The 23,911-nt window shown below is 46.5% G+C and overlaps 2 protein-coding genes across 2 annotated transcripts in view; one reads left to right on the forward strand and one right to left on the reverse strand.

The window, feature by feature from the left end:
* Positions 1–23,911, forward strand: part of RAB37 (RAB37, member RAS oncogene family) — a 58,695-nt gene that overhangs the window by 12,224 nt on the left and 22,560 nt on the right. The gene's annotated exons all lie outside the window — the stretch shown is intronic.
* LOC134365033 (CMRF35-like molecule 1) lies at positions 3,760–21,810 on the reverse strand. The gene is made up of 8 exons (XM_063081247.1): positions 21,771–21,810; positions 12,982–13,323; positions 11,479–11,536; positions 9,723–9,731; positions 6,519–6,628; positions 4,739–4,761; positions 4,298–4,462; positions 3,760–3,915 (listed from the first exon to the last, which is right to left on the reverse strand). The coding sequence occupies exons 1-8, from the start codon at positions 21,808–21,810 to the stop codon at positions 3,760–3,762; spliced, it is 903 nt and encodes a 300-aa protein (XP_062937317.1).

Here is a 23,911-nt window from a genome sequence, read left to right on the forward strand (position 1 = left end):
GGTCAAAATGAAATATTTAAAGACAGAATATATCTCTTTTATGATTTTCTGATTTAACAACAATTTTCAATGAACTTACTAATTGCCAATTCCAATTACATTGGATAAGAATGCACCTACTTGGTAAATAAAAGGCTGACCACTGCATCTGTCCCTCCCAATCTAAAAACTTATTGCTACATAAAATCAAACAATTCCAGCAGTCTGGCCCTTCCAAGGCTAAGCAGCTATGAACTTTATTTTTCAAGGTGTCTAGCAAGGGAAGTCTTTTTAACCTTTCTTCAGTCCAACATTTATCTTAATCGTGTATTTTAGAGGTTTCCAGCCCAGTATTTTTTCCTCCCTCAACTGACTCTCAAAAAGGCTCTGTCTTCCAGAAGCCAAAGATACTCACACAGTTTTTGAAAGCAGACTGGTCAAACCCTACAATTTTTATCAAGTGGAATCTTTAAATATGAATAATTCAAAAACCAAAGGAGGGAGACCCCGCAACTTTAGACGGGCTATAGATCACAAGGCACTCAATCAGAACTGAGTGCTTAAATATCTTGGAGTTTGTAATAGCAGAATGTGCTTTCCTGGAAACCATACGACAAGATAGTAAATGCCACCCTCACTCAGACTAGAGGAACCGTATCTGAATTCTCTCTCTTGCAATATAGGTGCCTGCCAGCTGCCCAAAATCCGCCTTAGCAAAGTCTTTGCGGAGAAGCCAGACACAGCTGAGGCAAATCTGTAAACATTATGAAACGATTTCCTTTCGAACTTCTTACACAGATCTGCCTCCCCCATCTAGCCCAACTTTCCCAGCTCCTCTAGACTCTAGCTCAGGCTTGAACAAAGTGGGCGGTATTAGCAGCTGACTCCTGTAGTCATAACCCAACTGGTAAAGAACCTAGACCCTTCCCATCAGGACTGTCAATCAGAAATCTACTCTGTCCAGCTATGAAACTGACTGCAAGAGCAGCCAGATCCTTCCAGCCACACCAAACTGAGCTAAATTCTAGCATTCCCTGTGTTTCTAGATTTATGTCAGAAGGGTCATGGCAATAATCTTCACTAAGATCTGTGATCATATATTACCAGAAAAGATGAATTCCTTACTACCCAACATAAGCATGTGCTCATACATTCTGTTTGGTGCTGGCTGCTCAAGTAAGCTCAGAAATAAAGCCACTATATGCACAATAGCTAAAACAGCACAGGGATGCATCAGCCCAAGGCTTTATGGTATGGTTTTCATTCTTATACTTAGTCTCATACTTCGACTCACTCTAATTTTACTCTGCTTTGAACTTTTCCATTTAAGGATCTCTCCGTAGGCATTTCTTGCTCTGTAAGTCTTAAAACAGCCTGGGTCAAAAACAGTCTCACTCTGACTTGACCAGCTTAGATGAGGAGCTCCTGAATATTCCAGCTTGCCTGGGCTCTGCAAATTCCCACCGAGGAGAAATGCTCTTGAGATTCTAGCAAATCATCTTGGGAGCACAGGGAGCAGGAGCCATCCACCAAGGCCACCTCTCTCAGACCCCCTTAGGGTGTCCAGAGCTGTAAGAAGTCAGGCAAACCCAAGGACACACTGATGATGGCCCACTACACACCTCCATGGCCCCTGCACCTGCTGGGTCACTTGCTTCTGGTCCTCAGGCATAGCTTGTCATTTCTTCCCAAGCCACGATGCCTTTCCCTGACTTTTGATCCCCGACATCCATCCCCCAAAGTCAAAGTGAAGTAATAGACCTTTGTCCTCCAGTCAGAGAACAGCACAGCTCCTCTCCTCTCCCCAATTTTTCAGGAGGGGAGAAAGAGTCTCCCCACTTTGTGCTTCTAGGAAGTCAATCCTAAAATTCCTTAGGTTGCAGGACTCCCTTCCTAGAATGATGGACACTGCTGTCCCTGCTCCTGGGAGCTTGTCCTGTGTTCCCAAGTCTTAACAATCTGCATTATTTATTCATTGAGTCAACAAATACATTCAAGAACCCACCATATGGCAGACACTAATAAGCACGGGGGTTACAGGAATGAATGAGACAAAGTCCCCCCACCCCCTTCAGGAAGCATAAGGCTTAGTGGAGAGGGGGAAATAATAAGCCCACATACCTGTCAGTAAGTAATTTTACAAAGTAGTAAATGCTATGAAGGAAATAAAATAGGGCAACGAAACAGAGAGAAATTGGAGGTGGGTACAGGGGCTGCTTCCCCTAAGGTGGTCAAGGAAGTCCTCTCTGAGAGGTGACATTTGAGCTGAGATGTGATGATAAAAAGAAGTGAACTATTCACAGATCTGCAGAAAGAACATTCCAGAAAAAAGGAACAGCACGAGCCAATGCTCTGAGAAGGGAGCAAGCCTTATCATTTAGGACAGAAGAAAGGCTGGAGCAGAGTGAGTGAGAGAGAGAGCGGAGGTACGTGAAGTCGAAGGCACCAGCAGGGGCCCGAGGCTCCACTGGGGCCTCGCAGGTTGGGGAAGAAACCACCAGAAGATTATAAGCAGGGAGTGATCAGTCCTGTGCTTTGAAAAGACATCTCTGGCTACTGGAAAGAGAATGGACTCGAGGGCAGAGAATGAAAGCGGGAGACCAGGCAGGGGACCAAATGGTTGGGTGGATTAGGGTGGTAACCATGGTGATGATGAGACACGATGGGATTCAGGATATATTCTGGAGGGAGGGCTGCCAGGACTCTAGAATAAAGATAGTAAGTCCAGTGTGGGTAAACACAGGCTAATTGTCCCTGTGAGTGTGTACAAGCACGCACACACACACACAGTCCTCCTCACACAGACAGTGCGGGGCAGTGGCCCAGACTCCAGACTCTGGAGCCAAAATGCCTGGGGTCTGAATTCCAATTCAGCTGCTTACCAGCAGCAGAACTTGGCTCCAGTCACTGAACCTCTCCCTGCCTCAGGTTTCTCATCTGTAAGATGCAAACAGTAATAGAAACACCCTCATGGGGTTGTTGTGAGGATTAAATGAGCTACTATAGGAGAAGCGTTTAGGGAAGAGCTCCTGCCACACAGTGTGTGTTTCCCAGCTGCTGTAACAAACTAGCACAGATTTAGTGGTTTCATTAAAAACAATACAAATTTATTCTCCTACAGTTGTGGAGGCCAGAAGTACAGGGTCAGTTTCACTGGGCTCAAGGCAGGGTGTTAGCAGAGCTGGCTCCTTTCAGAGGCTCCCGGGGAGAATCCATTCCTTGCCTTTTCCAGCTTCTAGAGGCCGCGGCATTCCTTGGCTCCCATCTGCATCCCTCCAACCTCCGCTTCCGTCACCACATTGCCTTCTGTTTCCTGCCACCTTCGTATAAAGACCCTTGTGATCATATTTGGGGCAGACCTAGATAATCCCCCCATCTCAAAATCCTTAACATAATCGCACCTGCACCATCCCTTTTGCCATATAAGGTAACACTCACAGGTCCCGGGGATTAGGACACAGAGATATTTTGGGGCTATTATTCAGCTCACCACACATGGTAAGCAATAAATAAAGGTTAATTACTATTATCATATCGTTATTATTCCTACGTCAGCCCCAGAGCATGTCCCCAGCCCCCTCCCAAGCTATGTGGGAGAGGAGGGGATGTGGAGAGACCCCCAACTCCCAGAAGCCCCCTGAGGCTAAGACCCAAGCCCAAGCCAGAGCCAGGGGCTGTGCTGGCTGATGAGGCAGAAGCCTCAGTCTCTGGTGGGTCCTGGTGCAAGCACTGTGCCCACAGGCCTTATGTGGGGTCCGAGAGGGAGGCCTGGAGTACAGGCTACAGCCGCCTGATGGCGCTGTATTCCGTGGGCTCCTCGTGGTCCCTGCCAGGGGTGTAGTTGATAAGATGGCTCATGTTGCTGTAGGTTGGCTCCTGATCCAAGTTGTCCAAAGACAGTGACACATAGGGAACTTCCTCCCTCGGAAAGGAAACCTGCAAGAAAGAGGGTCGTGAGGTCAGAGGGGCTGGCAGTGGCAATGGCCACGGGACAGAGAAGCTCTCTGATAAGGCAGGTGGGGGCAGACCCTCTGCAGCCCACTCCCAAGCCCTCCCGCTTCCCCCTCCATTCTGCCAGATACCCTGAGCTTCAGCTACAGCAGAACAGATTCTCCCTCAACTCTGCCCCAGGGCAGCACATCCGCTATGAAATCCTGAGTCACTCGGCCTGTGTGGCTCTCTCCCACCCAGCACGAGGACCGCACTTGACTGCTCTCCTCAGCTACTCCCACACGATCGGAAGAGCCCATCTTCAAAGGGGGGTCAACGGCAGGTGTGTCCCTCCCCAGCCCCACAGCAGCACCCACGGAGGACACACCATGGAGACATATTCCACTTCTGCCTGGCCAGCCTGGGCAGAGGAGGAGGGCTCTGTGGGGACCTTCTTCTGGGAGGGGCTGCGGGAGCTTCCAGTCTGCTGCAGGGTCAGGTTTGCATAGCAGAGGTCACTCTCCAGGGGCTGCAGGGGAATCACAAGATCTGTCTGTGAACACAGGTTCCTCTTCCAGGGAGGGACACGAGCCCCTCCCAGTTCCCTCTGTGCCCCCCATTTCTCAGTCTCCCATGACCCCAGCCCTCACCCCTTCTGGCTGTCTCCAGGCTCCCCACCCTCCCATGCCCTGCAGGAGGCCATGGCTATGTGGACACTTTGGCACATGGTTTGCCTGATACATTTGGACTTCAGTGCTCCTGGGAGACAGGAAATAAAAAAAGGGGAAGCTGCCTGATCTCTGTGGTCCAACCGCAGGGACTTTCTTACCTGCTCTGGGGATATCCCAGCAGCTAAAAGACAAAAATTATCCAGAATTAGAAAGCCCATCCCCAAGACTCTGGTGGAGAGAAATACGGAAGAACAGGGGTGAATTAGGCTCTAGGCTCAGAGACAGGAAACATGGTTCTAATTCTGATCCCTCAGATGACACACTCTGTGACACTGGTCACATCACCTCTTTGAGCTTTCATTTCTTCACCTGAAAAAGAGGGAGACCTCAGCCCCTCTGTTCCCCCACATCATAGAACTATACAATCAACTGATCAGGTGGCCCTGCCAGCCATGGGCTCCCCTGGGGCTACGTTTCCTTCTGCAAAATCCCAGGCTCTGTAACTTCTGCTGGAAGTTCAGCCTGTAACCCCACCATTTCTCCACCTGATTCATCCTCCAGGGGTCAACTCACAGTCATGCCTACCTTCCTCAGCTGCCTAAGCTGTCTGATCCCCCCTCCCGGCTCCCACGGCATTTGCTTTATGTCTGTCTCATCATCTTTCTTCCACTGAATTCTAGTTAGTCTTCAGGTGGGCCAGGAGCTGCTGGGTGGCCTGACCTGTCCCTTTCTCACATTCTGGGTGCTTGGCTGTGCCTGGCGGGTGGGTGCTCGATCAGTAAAAGTTGTCCACAGAGACAGAACAGGATGGCTCCAAGCTGCCCTCCGGTGGAGCACTAGCCGGGCTGGCACAGTATGGATCAGTTTTCAGGCGATTGCTGGTTCCTGTATGTCTTTCTGTCCATCAGCCCTCCCCCTGCCACTTCCCCCATTCCCCTGTTCTATGGACAACAAAGAAGAAAGAAACAAGGAATTTCTTCCCTGGTTTTTAGTTTCAAAAGTCTAGATGCCAAGGAGCACAGAAAGTACTTAGAACTTAGGTCATGGACAAGACATTTGGGAGAAAAAGTTGTGGATAAGAGTCAGACATCCCTCCTCCCAGACTGAGAGGTCCCCCAGGCTGCGGGGAGGGAGAGGTATTGGAGAGAGCCCAAGGAGAGCCAGAGCACAGGACCCGGGGTTCTGAGAAGGGAGAGGCGTGCAATTACATAAGAATGTGGAAGTCAAGCCAGACAGGAAAAGGGCTGATTGAGCCAGACCTTGCAATCTGTGAGTGGAGGCCCCTGAGCAAATATCTCTTCCCTGAAGACAAGCTCACACCCAAGTAGGTCGGCCTGGGGGAGGGCTGGCAGGCAGAGAGGGAGCACCAACCTTTCTGGTCAGACCCAGAGGATTGTGTGATGTGTGCATGCACATGTATGTGACAAGTGCATGTGTGCACACATGTGTATATGAGATCACGTGTGTAGAAGTGTACGTGCTCACGTGTTTGCATGCTATGCATGTGTGTGTGCATGTGTGTGTATGTGTGTTTCTCCCTCCCCCCATGTCAGCTCACACCTCCTTGGCAACCACCGGGATTCTACCGAAGTGTCCAAGCACCCTAGACTGGGCTGCTCACCTAAGGCCATTGCCACCTCTGCCCACCAAGAGCCAAACAGGGAAACAGAGAGGGAGGCAGAGCAGAAAGAAAGGGAGAGCTAGGAGGGATATACATGGCAGACAGCCAATGCCAAACCTCCTGGGGCTCACCCACCAGCTCCAGGGGTCCCCCTAACCCCTCGGACTGTCAGCTGCAGGTGGCTTTTGAGACAGTGACCCTTGCAGACTCTGTCAGCAAACCCTTGGACCAGACAGCTCCCAGAGAACAATGCCAGCCACTGGCCCCACACACCAGCCCCAGCCCAGCCCAAGCCAGCCTCTGCCAAGTCCTCTCACCCTTCTTCTGTCGCTTCAGCATCCTCCAAGCCAACAGTGAGGCCACAACCAAGAGAAGCAGCAACACGGCAAAGGTGAGGGGAATAAGGACACTGAGCTTCATGTGGGCACTCCTGGAAACAACAGAAGGAAGCCCAGGCTCACCTCTGCCCCATGTCCTTTCACACCCCCCTGGTGGCAACAAGGGCCACACGCCTCATGATCTGCATGTCTGTGGCTTGCAGCCTGGCAGCCCTCACTCCTGGGGCCCTCAAAGATGGTTAAAAGAAAGGTACGTGCCCAGAAGCCTAACAGAAATTATACGGCAGCAAGTTCCTAAAAGGTCTCCCTGCTCCTAAACCTCCCTCTCTACTGGATTGAAAACCAAAAGTTCATGTCCACTCAGAGCCTGTGAATGTGACCTCTCTGCAGATGTAATCAAGTTAAGATAAGGTCATATAACATTAGGGTGGGCCCTACTCCAATGACTAGTGTCCTTACAAGAGAGAAATTTGGATACACGAACACACGCAGGGAGACAGCCATGTGACAACAGAGGCAGAGATTGGAGGGATGCTGCCCAAGACAAATGATAGCAAGGATTGCCAGCAGCAGCCAGGAGAGAGGCAAGGGGCCTCCTTGTGAATCGCCAAGAAGGAACCAGCCCTACTGACAACTTGCTTTCAGATTTCTGGCCTCCAGAACTGTGAGAGAATAAATTTCTGTTGTTTTAAGCCACCCAGTTTGGGGTATTTTATTACAGCTAGTGCCACAGGACACTAGCACACCTTACTGCATTCTAACATCAACACAGCAGCCAGGGGGTCCTCTTATCCAAAAGTCAGAGCATGTCCCTCCTCTGCTCAAAATCCCCCACAGCCCCGTTTCATCCCATGAGAACTTCCCAGGCTGATGGTGGCCTCCACCCTACCCCAACTCTCTCCCGTCCTTTCTGTCTGCTCTCACCTGTGCTCGCTCCACTCCAGCCTCACTGGGCTCCCTGCTGTTCCTCAGACAGTCCAGGCACGCTCCCACCTTAAAGAACTTCATTCCAGATGTTCCTTTATCCAGGAACGTGCTCCTTCCACAGCTCTGCTTGGCTCCTTCCTTCGCCTTTTCAAGTCTTTGCTCCAGAATCACTGTCCATGAGGCCCGCCCTGACCGCCCCACCTTATTCCACAACCTGCACTATCTTTTCTTTCTTCCCCATCATCTTTGTCCCCTACTGACCTAGAGGATCTGTTACTTATTCATTGTGCTTATTGTCTGTTTCCCTCTCTAGAATGCAAGCTGCATGAGGAAAGGGGTTTTGTCTGCTGTGTTCATTCCCAGGGCCAAGAACAGTGCCTGACATATAGTGTGGAATGAATGAGTGAGTGAATGAATGAATGAATCTACCTTTAGCCTCCATGCAACAGCCCAGGCTAACCAAAGTGCCAAAATTAACTTTTGGTTGTAATGTCAATCCCTTCCCCCTGAACTGGCTCTTTCCTATGGGCATTTAAACTTTCTCCATCCCTCCCTGAAATCCACACCCTTCCCCCCACCACCCTCCTTTCTCCTCCCCTTCAAAGCCAAGTTTCTTCAAAGAGGTCTTTACACTTTTTATCTACTTGCTTCTCTCCTGCTTACTCCTCAAGAAGGCCTCTTCCCTTCACTCTGCTGTGACCACTGTCACCAAGGTTACCATTTACTACTCAGGGATAAACCAATGGACACATTAAGTCCTCATCTTGCTTCACTTCCCTGAGAACCTGGCGGCCAAAACCTCCTTCTTGGAAGCTCTTTCCTTGCCTTCAAGACCCAGCTCTCTCCTGGATCCCTGCCTCTCTCTCTGGCTGCTCCTTCTCAACCTACTTTGTCAATTACTCTTCTCGTAAATGTCCTGAGAATGGGCCCCTTTGGGTCTACTCTGCCTCTGTTCTATTTCACCCTCCCATTACCAAGCATTTCCATCTTACTGCCAGTGCTTCCCAGATCTCTGTCTCCAGCCCAGACTATCCTCTGAACTCCAGATCCTATATCCAACTACCTCCTGACACCTCCATCTACATGGGCCCAAGCACTCCAAACTCATCACCTTCCCCCTAAATCTGCTCTCCCTGGCCTCCTTCTCTCAAGTAATTGTCCCTTCTCCAACCACTTGCCCGGGCTAGAAACCTCAGAGCCATTTCTGTCTCATCCCCTTCTTCCCTGCCCCACATCCCATCAACCACCAACCCATCCTATCCCCATTACAACTTGTGAGTTTGACAATTTGGTCACTTCTCCCAATTCCCACTGCCACTACCCAAAACCATCACCCCTTGCTCAGACTGTTGCAGTGGCCCCTTCTCCATCTCCCCGCTTCCTACCCATTCTTCCTACTGCAGCAACAACTCTGCTTATAATCCCTCAGTGTCCCCCCATTGACTTCTGGATAAAATCCAAGCCCCTTGATCCAGACTATAAAGCCTTTTTGGATCTGAGACCCTGCTGGCCTCTACAGCCTCATCTCTCTTGGTTCTTCTGCAACCAGCTGCTCCTTGCTGGTACTTCTTGCTCCATCACAGTGACCAGGGCCTTTGCATGTGCTGGTCCCCCACCAGGGATCACTTCCTCTCCGTCTCCCCTTCACTCACTTTCTCTCTCCCCATTTCACCAAGCAATCTCTGACTCATCCTCTTGGTCTTGGCTTGACCTCACCTCCTGCAGGAAACCTGTCCTGGCCCACTCTGTCTGATAAAGGTGTCTCATGACCACCTGGGTTTGCCCTGTCTCTATGCTTAATGGCTATCATGGTCGCCTATTTTCTTGATCACCTCCCTTTGGTCTGTAATTTCTTCGAGAGTAAGGACTATTACAGGCTGAATTGTGTCTCCCACAACCCCCAAATTCATATGTTTGAACTTTTAACCTCTAGTACCTCAGAATGTGACCGTATTTGGAGACAGAGTCTTTAAAGAGATAATTAAGGTTACATAAGGTCTGATGGAGTTTGGATGTGTTGTCCCCTCCAAAACTCATGTGGAAATTTGATCTCCAATGTGACAGTGTTGGAAACTGACTGAGTCATGGGGGCGGATCCCTCATGAATGGATTAATGCTCTCCCTGGGGGAGGGGGGATTAATGAGTGAGTTCTCGCTCTATTAGTTCCCACGAGAGTTCATTGCTTAAAAAGACCCTGGAACCTTCTCTCTCTCTCTTGCTTCCTCTTGCCATGTTATCTGCTTGTACCCCCTGACTGCCTGCCACTTTCCACCATGAGTAAAAGCAGCCTGAGGCCCGTGCCAGACGCAGCTGTCCCAGAATCATAAGCCAAATAAACCTCTTTTCTTTATAAATTACCCAGTCTCAGGTATTTCTGTTATAGCAACACAAAACGGACTCAAACAAGGTCATTGGGGTGGACCCTAGTCCAGTATGACTGGTGTCCTTATAAGAAGAAGAAATTAGGTCACAGAATGCACAGAGGAGGGACAGTATGAAGACACAAGAAGAAGCCAGCCGTCTACAAGCCAGGGAGACAGGGCTTAGAAGAAACCAGCCCTGCCTGCACTTTGATCTTGGACTTCCAATCTCCAGATAGTGATAAAACAAATTCTGTTGTGTAAGCCATCCAGTCTGTGGTTCTTTGTTTTGACAGCCCTAGTAAACTAATACAAAGACTATCTCATATCCATCAGCAGATTCACAGAAATTTGAGGAATAAGTTCTTTAATCAATTGATTATATCAACTCTATTTGGTTAAGTTAATTATCTCTAGATTGTAAGTACCTCGAGGGCAGAAACCTTGGTTATTTTCTTCATCCCTGTATCCCTTTGTATTCCCTAAGAGTGATAGGTGTGAGCAGGTACTCACTATTTATTTGTTGAATAAATTTTGTTGCTGTTGCTGTTGAATAAAGGAGTGAATTATTCATCTCATGCTAATCAAAGGCCCCCACTGGTACGTTCATAAAGCTTTGATTAATAAAATGAAGAAACTCCCTAGCTATTAATTTTTAAAAGCAGTTTAGTGGGGGGAAAAAAACTTTCAAATGAAACAAAGAAAAAAACTTTCAAAACTCGGCAAACGGGAGAGGGGGAGTAAAAGGAGTCCCTAGTGGCAAAAAGATCGGGGATCTCCCGTAGGCATTTTGCGGGAAGGTCCCAGAAGCAGGAGACCTTGGCAGATCTAAAAACAGTCAAGAGGGCTGAGGAGAGAGAAAGCTTCTAGAAAGCCCTTTGACCGAAGATGGCTGGCTGGGTGCTAAGAAGGGAGTGTGCTCCGGGACTGGAGTCCAAAGACTTCCATCTGAGCTCCAGAGACATCCTTCCCCAGGAAGTGACCAAGGCTCAGTTTCTTCTTCTGTAAAATGGGAATATTTGTACCTGCCCATTCCTCCTCATGGGGTGGTTGTAGGCAGGTCAAAGAAAATGAAGTAATAGACAGGAAAGCCTTTAATGAGCTGCCAGGTGCTCCAGAGCCATGAGTAACTATCAGTACCACCACTGTTCTTGCCACAACAGTAATTAGAGGAACATTAGGGAAAATATGACTTCCCCAAGCCTTCCCTGCTCTCCTGGAAGTTGGGCCCAGAGCCATCCCTGTGGTTGTATAACCCTGCGGCCACACACATGCTGGCAGCATCCTACTGCCTGCCTACTCTTTGGTCTCAACGCTAAGCTCTGAGGTCCATGGGTTTCTCTCCACGTCTCTGTCCCCCAAGTTCAGCACACTGCCAGCCATGTAGAAGTTAACTCATTAAAAGTGGGATGAATGAATGAATGAATGAACCAACAAACTTATAAACTGTACCAAACTCCAGGACAAAGGATCTGTGGAAATTGAAAGGACAGTGTGGCCTGAGAGCAAGTGGGAAGGTCCCCAACATCCTCACCCTGGCAAAGGAGAGCAGGTCCAGAGCCAAACTCTGGCTGGGACCTGAGACTTCAAAGAGTTCCCCCACTGGAGGAGTTCAGGCCAAGTGGGAACAGCAGCATCAGGGCTGGCTTACCTGGGGTAGTGGCTGGTCAAAGTCGAGAAGCTTTTGGTCTCTTCCTGGGTGACTGTCGCTGTCATCGAGATGGTGGTGGAGGTGGAGGTGGTGGGGATGGTGTTTGACACTGTAGTTGTTACTTAACATACAGACCAGTTTACATACTACTCTGCCTACTAGCCCACCCACAGCCCTGCACGTGGTTCTGAGCCTGGGGAGCGTGGGCTGCCCTGGCCTGAGGCCCCTAGAGCAGGGCTGTGGGAAGGGGCTGCAGCCTGGGCCGCTCAGATCTCCCTGGCCTCTAGGAGACTCAAGAGCCTCAGAGGCAGGTGGGGATGGGCACAGGTCCAGGGATGACATTGGCCAGGCCCTGGAACAGTTACGGGAGCCCAGGAAGAGCCTCAGGACAAGGGCAGCTGGAGCTCAGCTGAACTTTAAACATTCCTGCTGCTTATGACTGTGCCTCTGCCAATCCTCTCAGCCGTCTTTATCCAGCAATGACAGGAGAAGAAAGGGAACTTGTGTGGTGGCTAACTTATACCCTAGGTCTATGACATCAAAGGTCAAGATCAACCCTGAACAAAATCATAATGTTCAGGAAGAGCCTTTACGTTGGGCCAGTTACAAAGCTTCAAGAATGGGGATACCTACTTCTCAGGGGTGCTGATAGGATTCAGTGAGACAATGTATGTTCTGCGCTTTGCAAACTAGAATACACCCCAGAGGTTCCAGGTATGGTTGGAGCCCTGAGGACTGTGGGGTTCCCCCTGTGCCACAAGTGCCCTGTGAGCTGGTGCTGCCTGTCTGGGGGCAGCAGAAGCAGCGCCCAGCGGATAAACTCGTACAAACCAAAGCACTGGGGCCTCTGAGCTGGCCCTCCCAGGATATCTGCATTCCAGAAAGACTTAGCAAGAGAACATCCTTAAATCCAAATTCACAAGTGGCTCAAGGTGGGATTTCAGGCACCAGGAATGCAGCCGTTTGACTGTGAAGGCCTTTCTAGACCTCAGGAATTAGACGACAGCACCCAGACTATGCTGGGTCTTTTCTCCCCAAGTTGGGTATGGAATGGGGGTGGGAACAGTGCCTAGGAAGTCCCAGCCCAGAACTCCACAAAGAGCAGGGCACACCTGGCCACCAGTGATCCCAGGAAAGCACTGGCAGGGACTGGGGCCTCTGGGTATCATGGGAGGGGGTCCCTTTGGCCCATGGACTAAGACTGGGGACCATGGCCTTGTCCTTTATGGATAATAGACTCAGGTACTGAGCTGTGCAGAGAAAAAACTGTGCCTGGAAATGTTTAATCCCATGGTAAAGGAGGCCTTGGGAGCCATGGGGGCGTTTAGGAGAAGCCCTGCCCCTCCCAATCCCAAGGGGTCCTTCGGGGTTCTATGAGACCTCAGGACTCCACCACCCTCTGTGACAGGTCACTCTGAGTGACAATTAAGTCACTTGAGTGTGACCTCAGGACCCAGGACAGAGCAGGCCCTGAGGGACACATCCACACATACACACAATTACCTGGGTCAATGGTCACTTTAACTGTGACCCCAAGGTCAGTTCCAGTTCTCTCAATTCCACACCAGTAAGTGTCAGCGTCGTCTCTCCTCAGATCCTCCATGGTCACAGTGAACGTGTGGTTTTTCTGATCATCCCTGATGGACACACGGTCCATCTTCACCGTCTGCTCTGATCCAGTGGTTTTAACAAGGATCTTGCAGCTGCTCCAAGTAGCTCCTCGACACCACCACTTCCTGTGGGTCTCCCATTGCTGGTCATAGCGACACTGCACAGTCAGTGAACCCCGCTCCACGCCACTCACTGCTTCTGGACGAGTGATCGCATCCTTGGCAGCAGAGATGACTGGAAAACACAAATCCAGGCACCTGTCACTTCCCACCCTGAGGACAGGGCCACAGCCTCCTGCACTGGGAATAGCTCTCAAATCCAAAGTGCCTCCTAACAGTCAAGGAAGGACTACACCTTCCACAGGACAAGACTTTTGTCCTTCAAAATTCCACTGGGTCAAAGCCACCAGGAAAATCGCTGATGAGCACAACTATGAATCTCAGAAGAAACAAAAATGTTGACACTGGGCAATCATAGCTTCCTGTAATTCATGCCTATCCCCCTCCCTATGGCCAATAAATCTGTACAGTGATTCATGGGTGGGGGAAGAATTGACTGCGCTGGGTATTAAGAACTTTCTGGGTGATGAAAATATTCTGTATCTTAATAGGGGTGTAAGCTGAAAGTTATGTGTGTTTATCAAAACTCATGTAATCTTAAGATCCATACATTTCACTATATATAAGTTATACCTCAACTTAAAAGAATACTGTGGGATGCATGTAAGTTGTACTTAAGGACATTTTATAGCATTAAATGTGTAAATTTAAAAAAGAAGAAAGGGCTTAAATTTAATGAGCTAAACATCTATGTCAAAAGTTAGAAAACAAAGCTAAGAGTTGTTAAAATAAATAAAACACCTAGCAAGATATTTATGATAAAAAGAGACAAGACCTAAATAACTGATATCAGGAATGAAAAGGGGAATATCACTGCATGGCCTGCACATATCAAAAAAAGTAGCAAGAAGATAAGACAGTGAAAGAATAAGATAATAAAAGGATATTTAAACAACTTTATGCCAATAAATTTGAAGTTTTGTATGGAATAAACAAGTTTCTAGAAAAAATAATACAATATGCTAAAATTAGCAGGAAAGAAATAGAAAACCTAAATAATCTCACAACTATTTAAATAATCAAATCTATTGTTTAAAACTTCCCATGGAGCTGGCCAGTTAGCTCGGTTGGTTAGAGCACAGCTTTATAACACCAAGGTCATGGGTTCAGATCCCTGGACCATCCAGCCACCAAAAAAAAAAAAAGAAAGAAAGAAAGAAAACTTCCCCAAAAGAGGGCTGGCCAGTTAACTCGGTTGGTTAAAACGTGGTGTTGCAACACCAAGATCAAGGGTTCAGATCCCCATACCAGCGAGCTGCCAAAATTTTTTTTTTTTTAATCTCTGAAACTTCCCCAGAAGAAAACTCCAAGCCTATACAGCTTCCATGGAGATATCTACCAAACAGTTAAGAAAGAAATAATGTCTATCTTACACAAAATTTTCCTGAGTATAGGAAAAGAGGATGCAATCCCAAATCCATTTAATGAGACTAGCATAATCTGTATGCCAAAACCCTACAAGACTAGTGCAAGAAAGAAGTACTATAAGCAAATTCACTCATGGACATAAATGCAAAAGTCTGAAAAAAAAAAAATCAGCAAACTGAATCCCGTAATATACAAAAAGGATAATACTTTATCATCAAGTTGGGTTTATGCCAAGAATGTAAAATTGTTTTAGCATTAGAAAATTAATAAGTATAATATTCCATATTAACAGAGTAAAGGGAAAAAATCATATTATCACCTCAGTAGAAGCAGAGAAATGTATTTGATAGAATTCATCACCCATTCATGAGTTTTTTTAAAAAACTCTTTTAAAAACTCTTAGCAAAATAAGAAAACTGCTTTTATCTGGTAGAAATTGTCTATCAAGGACCTGAGCAAACACCATACTTAATGTGAGATATTGGTACCTACTTTATGATAATTTGTTAACCTGGACTTTGGTGTTTTATTCACTTTTCTGTACATGTGTTATTTTCTACAATTAAAAGACTTAAGAATATCATAAACTAACAGCCAAATTATTCTTAACAGTGAAGTACTACAGGCATTCCAACTGAAATCATAAGTAAAACATGAGTTCCCTATATATGATAACATGATTCTCAAAGTTCTGATCAATGTGGGAAGATACAGAAAGATAAAATTTATAATTATTGAAAAGAAAGTAATAACATTTAGAGAAAATTTTTAAATCTTAAATATTTTAGTTCATTATTGAATTTAATATAGTGGCTAAATACATGATAAATATATAAAATCAATGGCTTTCCTATAAACCTGTAATAAACAGTTGGAAAATAAAGTGGAAAAGTGGTCATTTTCAAAAGCAATAAAAGTGTGTTAAATAACTAGGAATGACTTTAACAGAAACAATAAAGACTTGTAGGGGGAAAAAAACACACAACCAAATTTTATTGAGAGACATGAAAGGTTTAAATTTTAAAAAGAGCTAATTATGATCCTGAATAAAAATGCTAGATATTGTAAAAGAGTAAAAGAGCCCCCTTCTTCTCAAATGAATTTATATATTTAACTAAAAAAAAAAAAACCCAGAACATTTTTAAAACATATATATTTTTTCAGATAATTTCTAGCGTGCATATATAAACATAAATGTATAGGTATATATATTCAGGTCATCTCTAGTATACATGTGTGCTGATGTGTCTGCATATGTGTGCACGCTAGAGATTATCTGAATAAATGAGCAGATGACAACTTAACATTTTAAAGATGCATAAAGAGGAAGAACTTTTCCTGCCAGATGTTAATACATTATTAGGCCATCCATAAAAATCGACTTGGAAATCTAGCAAGAATAGATAAGTCTATCAATAGAACAGAGTAAACAGCTTAAAAACCGACCTCATGACCTCTCTATTTAAGAGAATAATATATTTCATAGAAAACTTCAAAACTAAGCAGGAAAAGGAAAGATTGGTGCATAAACATTTCTGGGATGCTCTCAGCATGCTCTATTTAAGTAAATAAAGGGTAGAATAAGGAGGTAAACATAAAACAGCAAATCATTTTTTAAACTGGAAGAAAATTGAAATGAATTTTTATAAAATCTCTAGATGAAAAGGATAACTTTCTAAATTTAAAATTAATGGAAGACATCATACTAGAAAGAGTCAATAAATTCGACTATATACAAATATGACACTTGGATATACAATATAGAAAAGACTGAAAAGTCAAGGAACAAATTGGGGGGACTGCTTAGAATGAATAACAGAGAAAATCCTTTCTCTTTATAAAAAGTATACTTATATGAGGAAAACATTAAGAATCTCATTTGGAAAATTGATAAAAGCCAAGAAGAGAAAAGACACAAAGAGGAAATTCAGATGGATAATAAAATTCAAAATGTTCAATTTAAGTAATCCAACAAATAAAAACATCTTAAGCAATGTCATTTTCACATATCGAGTCAATGAAATTTTTATGACTGACCTATTACCGGCATGGCTGAGGTGACATGGGCACTGTGGGACACTGCTGGTAGGAATTAAATTAGTTCAACCATCATAGGAAGCAATATAGCAATATGTATCAAAAATATTCATGCCCTTTGCTGGAGTCATTTTATTTCTAGGATATGGTCCTCAGGCAATAGAGAGGCTAACAAAAATGTGTACACAGATTCATTATATGATTATTCATAATAGCAAAAATGAAGAAAATAAGGTAACTTCTATCAGTTAGGGAAATAATTATGTATAAAATGAAATATAAAACAGACAATTATGCTTAATTACATGAGAAATCCTCATATTAAGTGAAAAATGAGTTTGTTTAATCTCATATACAGTATAATCTCTACTAACTTTTAAAATACAAATAGAGAAAAAGATTGAAAGGAAATAAGCCAAAATGTTAACAACTGGCTGCCTTGGGCATTAAGATTATAGTCAGACAGAGGTTTGTTTTCCTAACTCTTATTTTTTTCTGTTCTTTCATAAGTGTCTATAATGAACATTTATCACTTGTAAAATCACAGGAAAAAACCTACTGGCTGGGTAGGGCTGTTTAATGGTATGGTAGACAGAATAGTATCCTCCAAAGATGCCCACGTCCTAACCCCCAGACCTGTGACTATGTTCCCTTACATGCCAAAAGGGACTTTGCAGATGTGATTAAGGACCCTGAGATGGACAGATTATCCTGGATTATCCAGGTGGCCTAAAGTAATCATAAGGTTGCTTATAAGGGGGAGGTAGGAGGGTCAGAGTCAGAGAAGGAGATGTGACGGACGCAGAGGTCAGAATGAGGTGTGGCCACGAGCCAAACAGTGCTGGAGGTCTCCAAAAACTGGAAAAGACAAGAAAACAGATCTTCCCTTAGAGTCCCCAGAACGGACACGGCCCTGTCAGCACTTTGATTGTAGGACTTCTGACCTGCAGAACCATAACATAGTAAGTGTGTTTTGTGGTATTTTGTCACAGCATCAACAGGAAACTGATACAGATGGCCACCCCATCCTGAATTGCTCAGCTTCTGAGCAGCCCTGGCCCTCTCGCCTGAGCATTTGGTGTTGGATCCGATTTTTGAACCATTCACTTCTTGGACCCTCTGTCCCAGGCACCTACTCCCCCTCCAAGCTCATCAGAGCTCCGGTCCTGCTGTCTGAACCCTCGTGACACAGACGGCAGCCCTGAGCTCTAGGAAGCAGCTTTCTCATCCGACGGTTACTCACCACCTACACCACATGGAATTATCCTAGATTAGGAAGAAGTTGGGCACCAGGGAGAAGTGACTTGCTCACAGGTAGTGAGTGACAGTCAGGACTGGACCCATCCCTGGCAGGGCACAGGGCAGCAGCTGCTCTCCACTCTGGGTCAGGACAGCCAGGGCCTTGTCCCTCTCTGCCACCACTTATGATGTGGCTTAAGTTGGATAAGGCAGCTCATTTTTCTCCAGAAAAAAAAAAAATAGGGAAATTAAAAACCTCTTCCTTTCTCACAGGACATGACTGTCATAAAGCCCAGAAGGAATTTTCTGGCTGTTATTTTTTTCTTGTGTATTTTCAAACAATGAACTTTTTAGAAGAGGGAAGCAGCACCAGGTACATTTGTTGCTTGTGGTTGGAAGTTCTGTGGAAGAGGCAGGTGACCCGGGGTCCATAGTAGCACACACAGCTGTGCCTGCTAGCTTCTCCGCCCCTGTGAGACAGGTCCTCCTATCTGCCTCAGTCATACCCAACCATACACACACACCCCAACATGACTCTCACATCTGCTCACCACCAAGTTCCCTCATTTCCAAATGCCAGAAAAAAGCAGTCCCAAATGTGCTTCCCAGGCCTGGTGATTTGTCTCAGCATCTCACCCACAGTCCACCTTCTCCATTTCTGTGCTGAAACCCCGGGCCAAGCATCCATGAACTACTCCTAGCTCTGCCCTTACCAGCCTTGCGGTCCTGGACAAGTCACTTACCTCCCCTAAGGCTTTTTTCCCAAAGAGGTAATCATCTCCTCCAGACCTGCCCCACTGTGCTGTTCTGAAGCATGTGACAAAGCCATGCTGACCTTTCTGTTTCTCAAAAGTGCCAAGGCCAAGTTCATTTCAACATCAGAGCCTTGCCCTTGATGGTCCCTGAGTCTGAAAAGCTGGCCCTGCTCTTAAGTGTCTGCTCCTTCTCGTCTTCCAGGTCTCAGCTCAGATGTGTCCTCCTCAGAGGGGTCCTTCCAGCCCACCCTATTTAAAGCACATCACTGAGTCCCACTATGTCATGTCACCTCGTTCTGTTTTGCTCACAGTACTTATTGCTTCTTGAAATTATCTTTTTCATTTGTATGACTAGTAGAATGAAGGATCCAATCAGACTATGTAAAAGAATCCCCAACCATTAAGGGCTACCAGTTGCCATCCATGCCCCTTTCCAAATCCTCCAATCCACATGCACGCCACATGCTACCCAGAAACTTCTCTCAAGGGAACTCTTCTGCTCCTGTTTTTCTCTCTGCTCTCCAATTACTTTTTTAAATTGAGATGTAATTCACATACCACACAATTCACTCTTTTAAAGTGTACAACTCAGTGGTTTTTAGTATGTTCACAAAGTTACACAACCATCACCACGATCTAATTCCAGAACATTTTTATCACCCCCAAAAAGAAACCTGATAACTCATTAGCAGTCACTCTCCCTAGCCCACTTTCCTCAGCCCCTGGAGACCACTAATCTACTATCTATCTCTATGGATTTTCCTCCTCTGAACATTTCATATGAATGGAATTATGCACTATATGGCCTCTCACGTCTGGTGTCTTTCACTTAGAATGATGTTTTCAACAACCATGTTGTAGCATGTGCCAGTATTTCATTGCTTTTTATGGCTGAATAATATTCCATTGTATGGGTATACCACATTTTATTTATCCATTCATCAATTGATGGACAGTGGGTTTTTTTCACTTTTTGGATATCATGAGTAATGTTGATATCGGTTGGATATGCTTGTCCCCCAAAGCTGATGTTGAAAACTTAATCCCCACTGTCAGTGTTAAGAGGATGGGAAATCCTATTATGGCAATTGAAAGATGGGGCCTTGAAGAGGTGATTAGATTGTGAGGACTGCACCCTACTGAATGGATTAATCCATCGATGGCTTAATGGGAGTAATGGGCGAGGTTCTGATGGCTTTAAAAAGAGAGCAAATGAAGAGGTTAGCTCTGTCGCACTCAAGCCATTTGCCATGTGACCTCCTGTATTGCTGTAGAGCCACCACCAGCAAGGCCCTCACCAGATGTGCCCCCTGCACTGTGGATTTCCCAGCCTCCTAAACTGTAAGCAATAAATATTGTTTCCTCTACGAATACCAGTTTCAGGTATTTCTGTTATAAGCAATAGAAATGGACTCATACAGTTGTCACAAACATTTATGTACAAGTTTTTATGTAGACATGTCTTTTCAATTCTCTTGGCTATATATCTAGGAGTGGAATTGCTGGGTCGTGTAGTAATTCTATGTTTTAACATTTTGAGGAACTGTCAATTGTTTTCTAAAGTGGCTACACCATTGTATATTCCCATCAGCAACGTATGTCCTAGGCAATTAATTTTAAGAGTCTTAATTGTTCAGTTCTATGAAAGCAGGAGAAAGATTTGGGGGTGGGCACATTGCAGCAAGCATTTATTCCCTCTCTATTGGATGCTTTCACTCATTCAGCTAATACTTACTACTTGTCTAATCAGTACCTGGTATGGTTGTAGGCACAAAAATCCCTGCCCCTCTGATGTTTACATTCTGTTGAGGTGACAGAAGGGAGGGGAGAGATAATGGAGAAAAAGAATGCAAGGGAATTGCAGTTTCAATAAGGGCATCAACAAAGGCCACAGTGAGAAGTAAAGACATGGAGAATCTGAGGAACTGGATGGAGCCTATGGCTGCCTGGGGAAGAACATTCTGGGCAGAGAGAACAGCAAGTGCAAAAGTCCTGGGGCAGGAGTGTGCCTAGCATGGCTAAAGAACACCTAAGAAGACAGTGTGGCTGGAGTAGGTTGAACTGGGTGAGGGGAGTAGGAGAGGAGACCAGGGAGAGGATGCGGCAGGAGGAACCAGATTGTGAGAACCCTATAAGGACTCTGGGTTTTAACTAAGTAAGATGGGAAGTCCTTGGAGGATTTTGACCAGAGAAGAGCCATGATCTGTCTCACATTTTCAAAAATCATTATAGGGTATGAGAGAAAGAGATGGATGCCCCCTAGGTTTTGCCTAAGCACCAGAAAAGATGGAGTCTGCAAACACAAAGAGGAGGAAGACCGGGGGAGAAAGGGATTCAAGGGGGAACATCTGGCCAGGTCACATTTGAAGTGTCACATGATCACTACATATTCATGACCACTGCGATTTCTTACACTGGACATGTTGAATAGACTATAAGATTCTGGAGTCCTGGGAGATGTCCAGGGTAAGGATATAAAATTGGAAGTCATCTGCACAGGGGTGGGATTTCCAGCCAAGAGAGCAGGTGAGATCAGCAAGGAGGTGACTCTGCATACTAGAGAAGAGGCCCAAGGGCTGAGCCTGGGGCCCTCCAACACAAAGAAGTCAAGAAAATCCCCTTCATTTTTAATCAAGATGGTGCCCACCAAATTAAACCATCAACCCTCTAACTCTGCCCACCTCTCAGTCCCTCCTTTCTCTTCATCCCTACTGGGCTTACCTCCTCTTGTCCTGCCTGGTCTCTCAGTAACTTCTATTATTTCCTTCTGCCCAGATGCCTACACTCACCTCTCTCTCCCCATCTGGCAAACTCCCCCTTTCCTTGCTCCAAAGCCTCTCCACCCTCCCTTCTTCCACGAGGGATCAGTATTTACCAGCTCTCCTGAACAACCAGGGCTCCTCTGCTTTCCCTGACCCATGGGGCCCATGAGTCTATAAATCACCCAGCCCTGGGCGGTCAGGAATTAGGCCTTGCGCTGGGTCCATTATGAAGGCCACACTCAGGTGCTGAAATGCTGGGGGAGTGAGTGAGTGGGTGGATGAAAACACAGAGGGGCTCATGCCACTAAGACGGCCTTCTTGCTGGGCCCCCTCCTCCGTCTGCCAGCCGCTTCCTCCTGCTGGCTAAGCTTTTCCTGAGGACAGACCCAGGCCCCGCTCACCTGAGAGCCAGAAGAGGTGGAAAAGGAGCAGCAGGTGCATTTTCTCCTCACACCAGGCCCAGTCGAGCAAGAGCAAACTATGGACTCCGCTCCTGCCCCTCCAGCCTTCTGCTTTTGCTCGCTCTTCCTCCTGCACTTCCTCTTCTGCCACTTCCCACTGGTGAATACAACTGAAAGAGGAAGGAGGTGAAATGGGTGAAACTTCAGGGCAGTTAGCAATGCAAGAGGTCACAGTACTCATGAATAAGCTTTTGAGAAAGCTCCCTGTCCCGGGCCACAATGCGTTCTCTGAGAAAAGAACCTGGGGCTTGCTGTCTTATGGAAATTTGCAGGTACAGACCCACTGGGTCTGGCTGACCCTTATCCAATCCTCCTCCCCTGTCGGGAAGACTGGGGGTCAGGGGGGACCCAGCTCCACCGGAGGAGTGTTAGAGAGCCAAGACTGGTAGATAGAATGCCCTAAACCTGGAATTTCAGGGGCAGCCAAATTCTCAGGAGCCCAGAAAGCCAGGAGTTCAATGGGATTGAGGGAGGCTGGGGCCAAAGTCAGAAAGCCAGAGGAGAGATTCTAGACCAGAGATTGGAATGAGTGGGTGAAGAGGCTGACGGGGTATCAAAACCGAGACTACAAAGAAAGGGGCCCAAACAGCAGGAAGATGTGAGCAGATGATTATTGGTCCAGTGGGCAAGAGGGCTTTGTCCTGAGAACACGCTGTGGGAAGTCTCACTGCTGTGCCCAGCCCACCAGGTGAGATCCTGTTGATTTCGACTTAGCCCAAATCATCCGGAAACTTGTCAACTCTATCAAGAAGTCCTCCCTGAAGAAACCAGCTCATTGCTCATGACTATTACCCTCTCACTCCTACCCCCTGCCTTATAATAACTATGTGTTGAAGAAAGAAAGAAAGAGAGAGAGAGAGAGAGAGAAAGAAAAAAGGAAGCACCAGCTTTGCCACTTCACTCCCTTCTCTCTGCCAACTGTGTCTGTCCCCCATCTTTCCTCCCCCAGAAGGTCCCAGCAGCCCTCCAGTGGAGCACAAAGGTTATGAAAGGATTGGGACTTTCTCATATTTGGCACCAGGAGCCATTTTTGCTATGTGTCACACACACTGTGACATCTTGAGTCCCAAGGAGGGACACAAGTCCCTCACACCCTAATCAGGAATGAGTAGGTGTGCCGGAGGATTATTTGCACAGAAAAACACAGCAACTGATAAGCCGGGGCTTTTCCAGGATGTGGCCCGAGACAGCCTCTCAGTTTGCATATCTGTAGACCATAAAGTAAGGTCAATAACCCACAGTGAGGATTCAGATAGCCCTTCGATCCCCACTGCTCGTCACGCAGGTCCTCTGCCCAGAGCCCTGTGCAGGTACACTGGGAGACATTGGCCCTGTGCCACAGGGAAGCCTTGGCTTCCAGGGAAAACGACCAAGAACTAAGCAGGATGGGCAGCCTGAAGAACAAGGAGGCAGATGTGTTGAAGGTTATGGGGTAAACTTTCCTTTCCTGGGCACGGGCTGCAAGTGAACAGAACTGTCTGCCAGAAGATCTGCCTGTGGCCGATGCTCTGATCCCAGCCCCTCCCAGGACAGCCTACCACAGGAGGATTCCCCTTTGAATCATTGACAGAGAATCATGCGAGCGGCTCCAAGTGTGGCCAGACTGCTCTTCTAACCAAGGGCCTATGGGGAATGCAGGCGAGTGGGCTATTCTGGGGGCCTTGTATCCTCAAAAATCCATTTGAGGCCCCGGTCCTGGCTTGGCCCTTGACTTGGACATGAGCCAGTTACCTCCTGGCTTCCATATCCCTATCTGTGAAAGGAAGGATTGGACAGGTCATCTCAGATTCTCCCTGCCCTAAAGCACTCATGTGTGTGTACATGTGTGTGTGCATGTATGTACGCAAATGCATGTGGGCACACTGTGCTGTGCATTCTCATGTTTGTAAGGAGGAGCTGTGTGTACACGTGTGTACTGCACATGTGTATCTAGTGGGATGTGCGTGTGTGTGTTGTGTGTGCATGTGTATATCCAAGTGCTGTGGTTCATGTGTGTGTGTGTGTGTTGATGCATTTGTTGGGTCCTCCTGGAAAAAAGGACAGATACTTGCTCAAGCTACTTCTCTCACCACTTGCAAACT

This window comes from Cynocephalus volans, chromosome 16 (assembly GCF_027409185.1).
Source record: "Cynocephalus volans isolate mCynVol1 chromosome 16, mCynVol1.pri, whole genome shotgun sequence".
Classification (NCBI taxonomy): domain Eukaryota; kingdom Metazoa; phylum Chordata; class Mammalia; order Dermoptera; family Cynocephalidae; genus Cynocephalus; species Cynocephalus volans.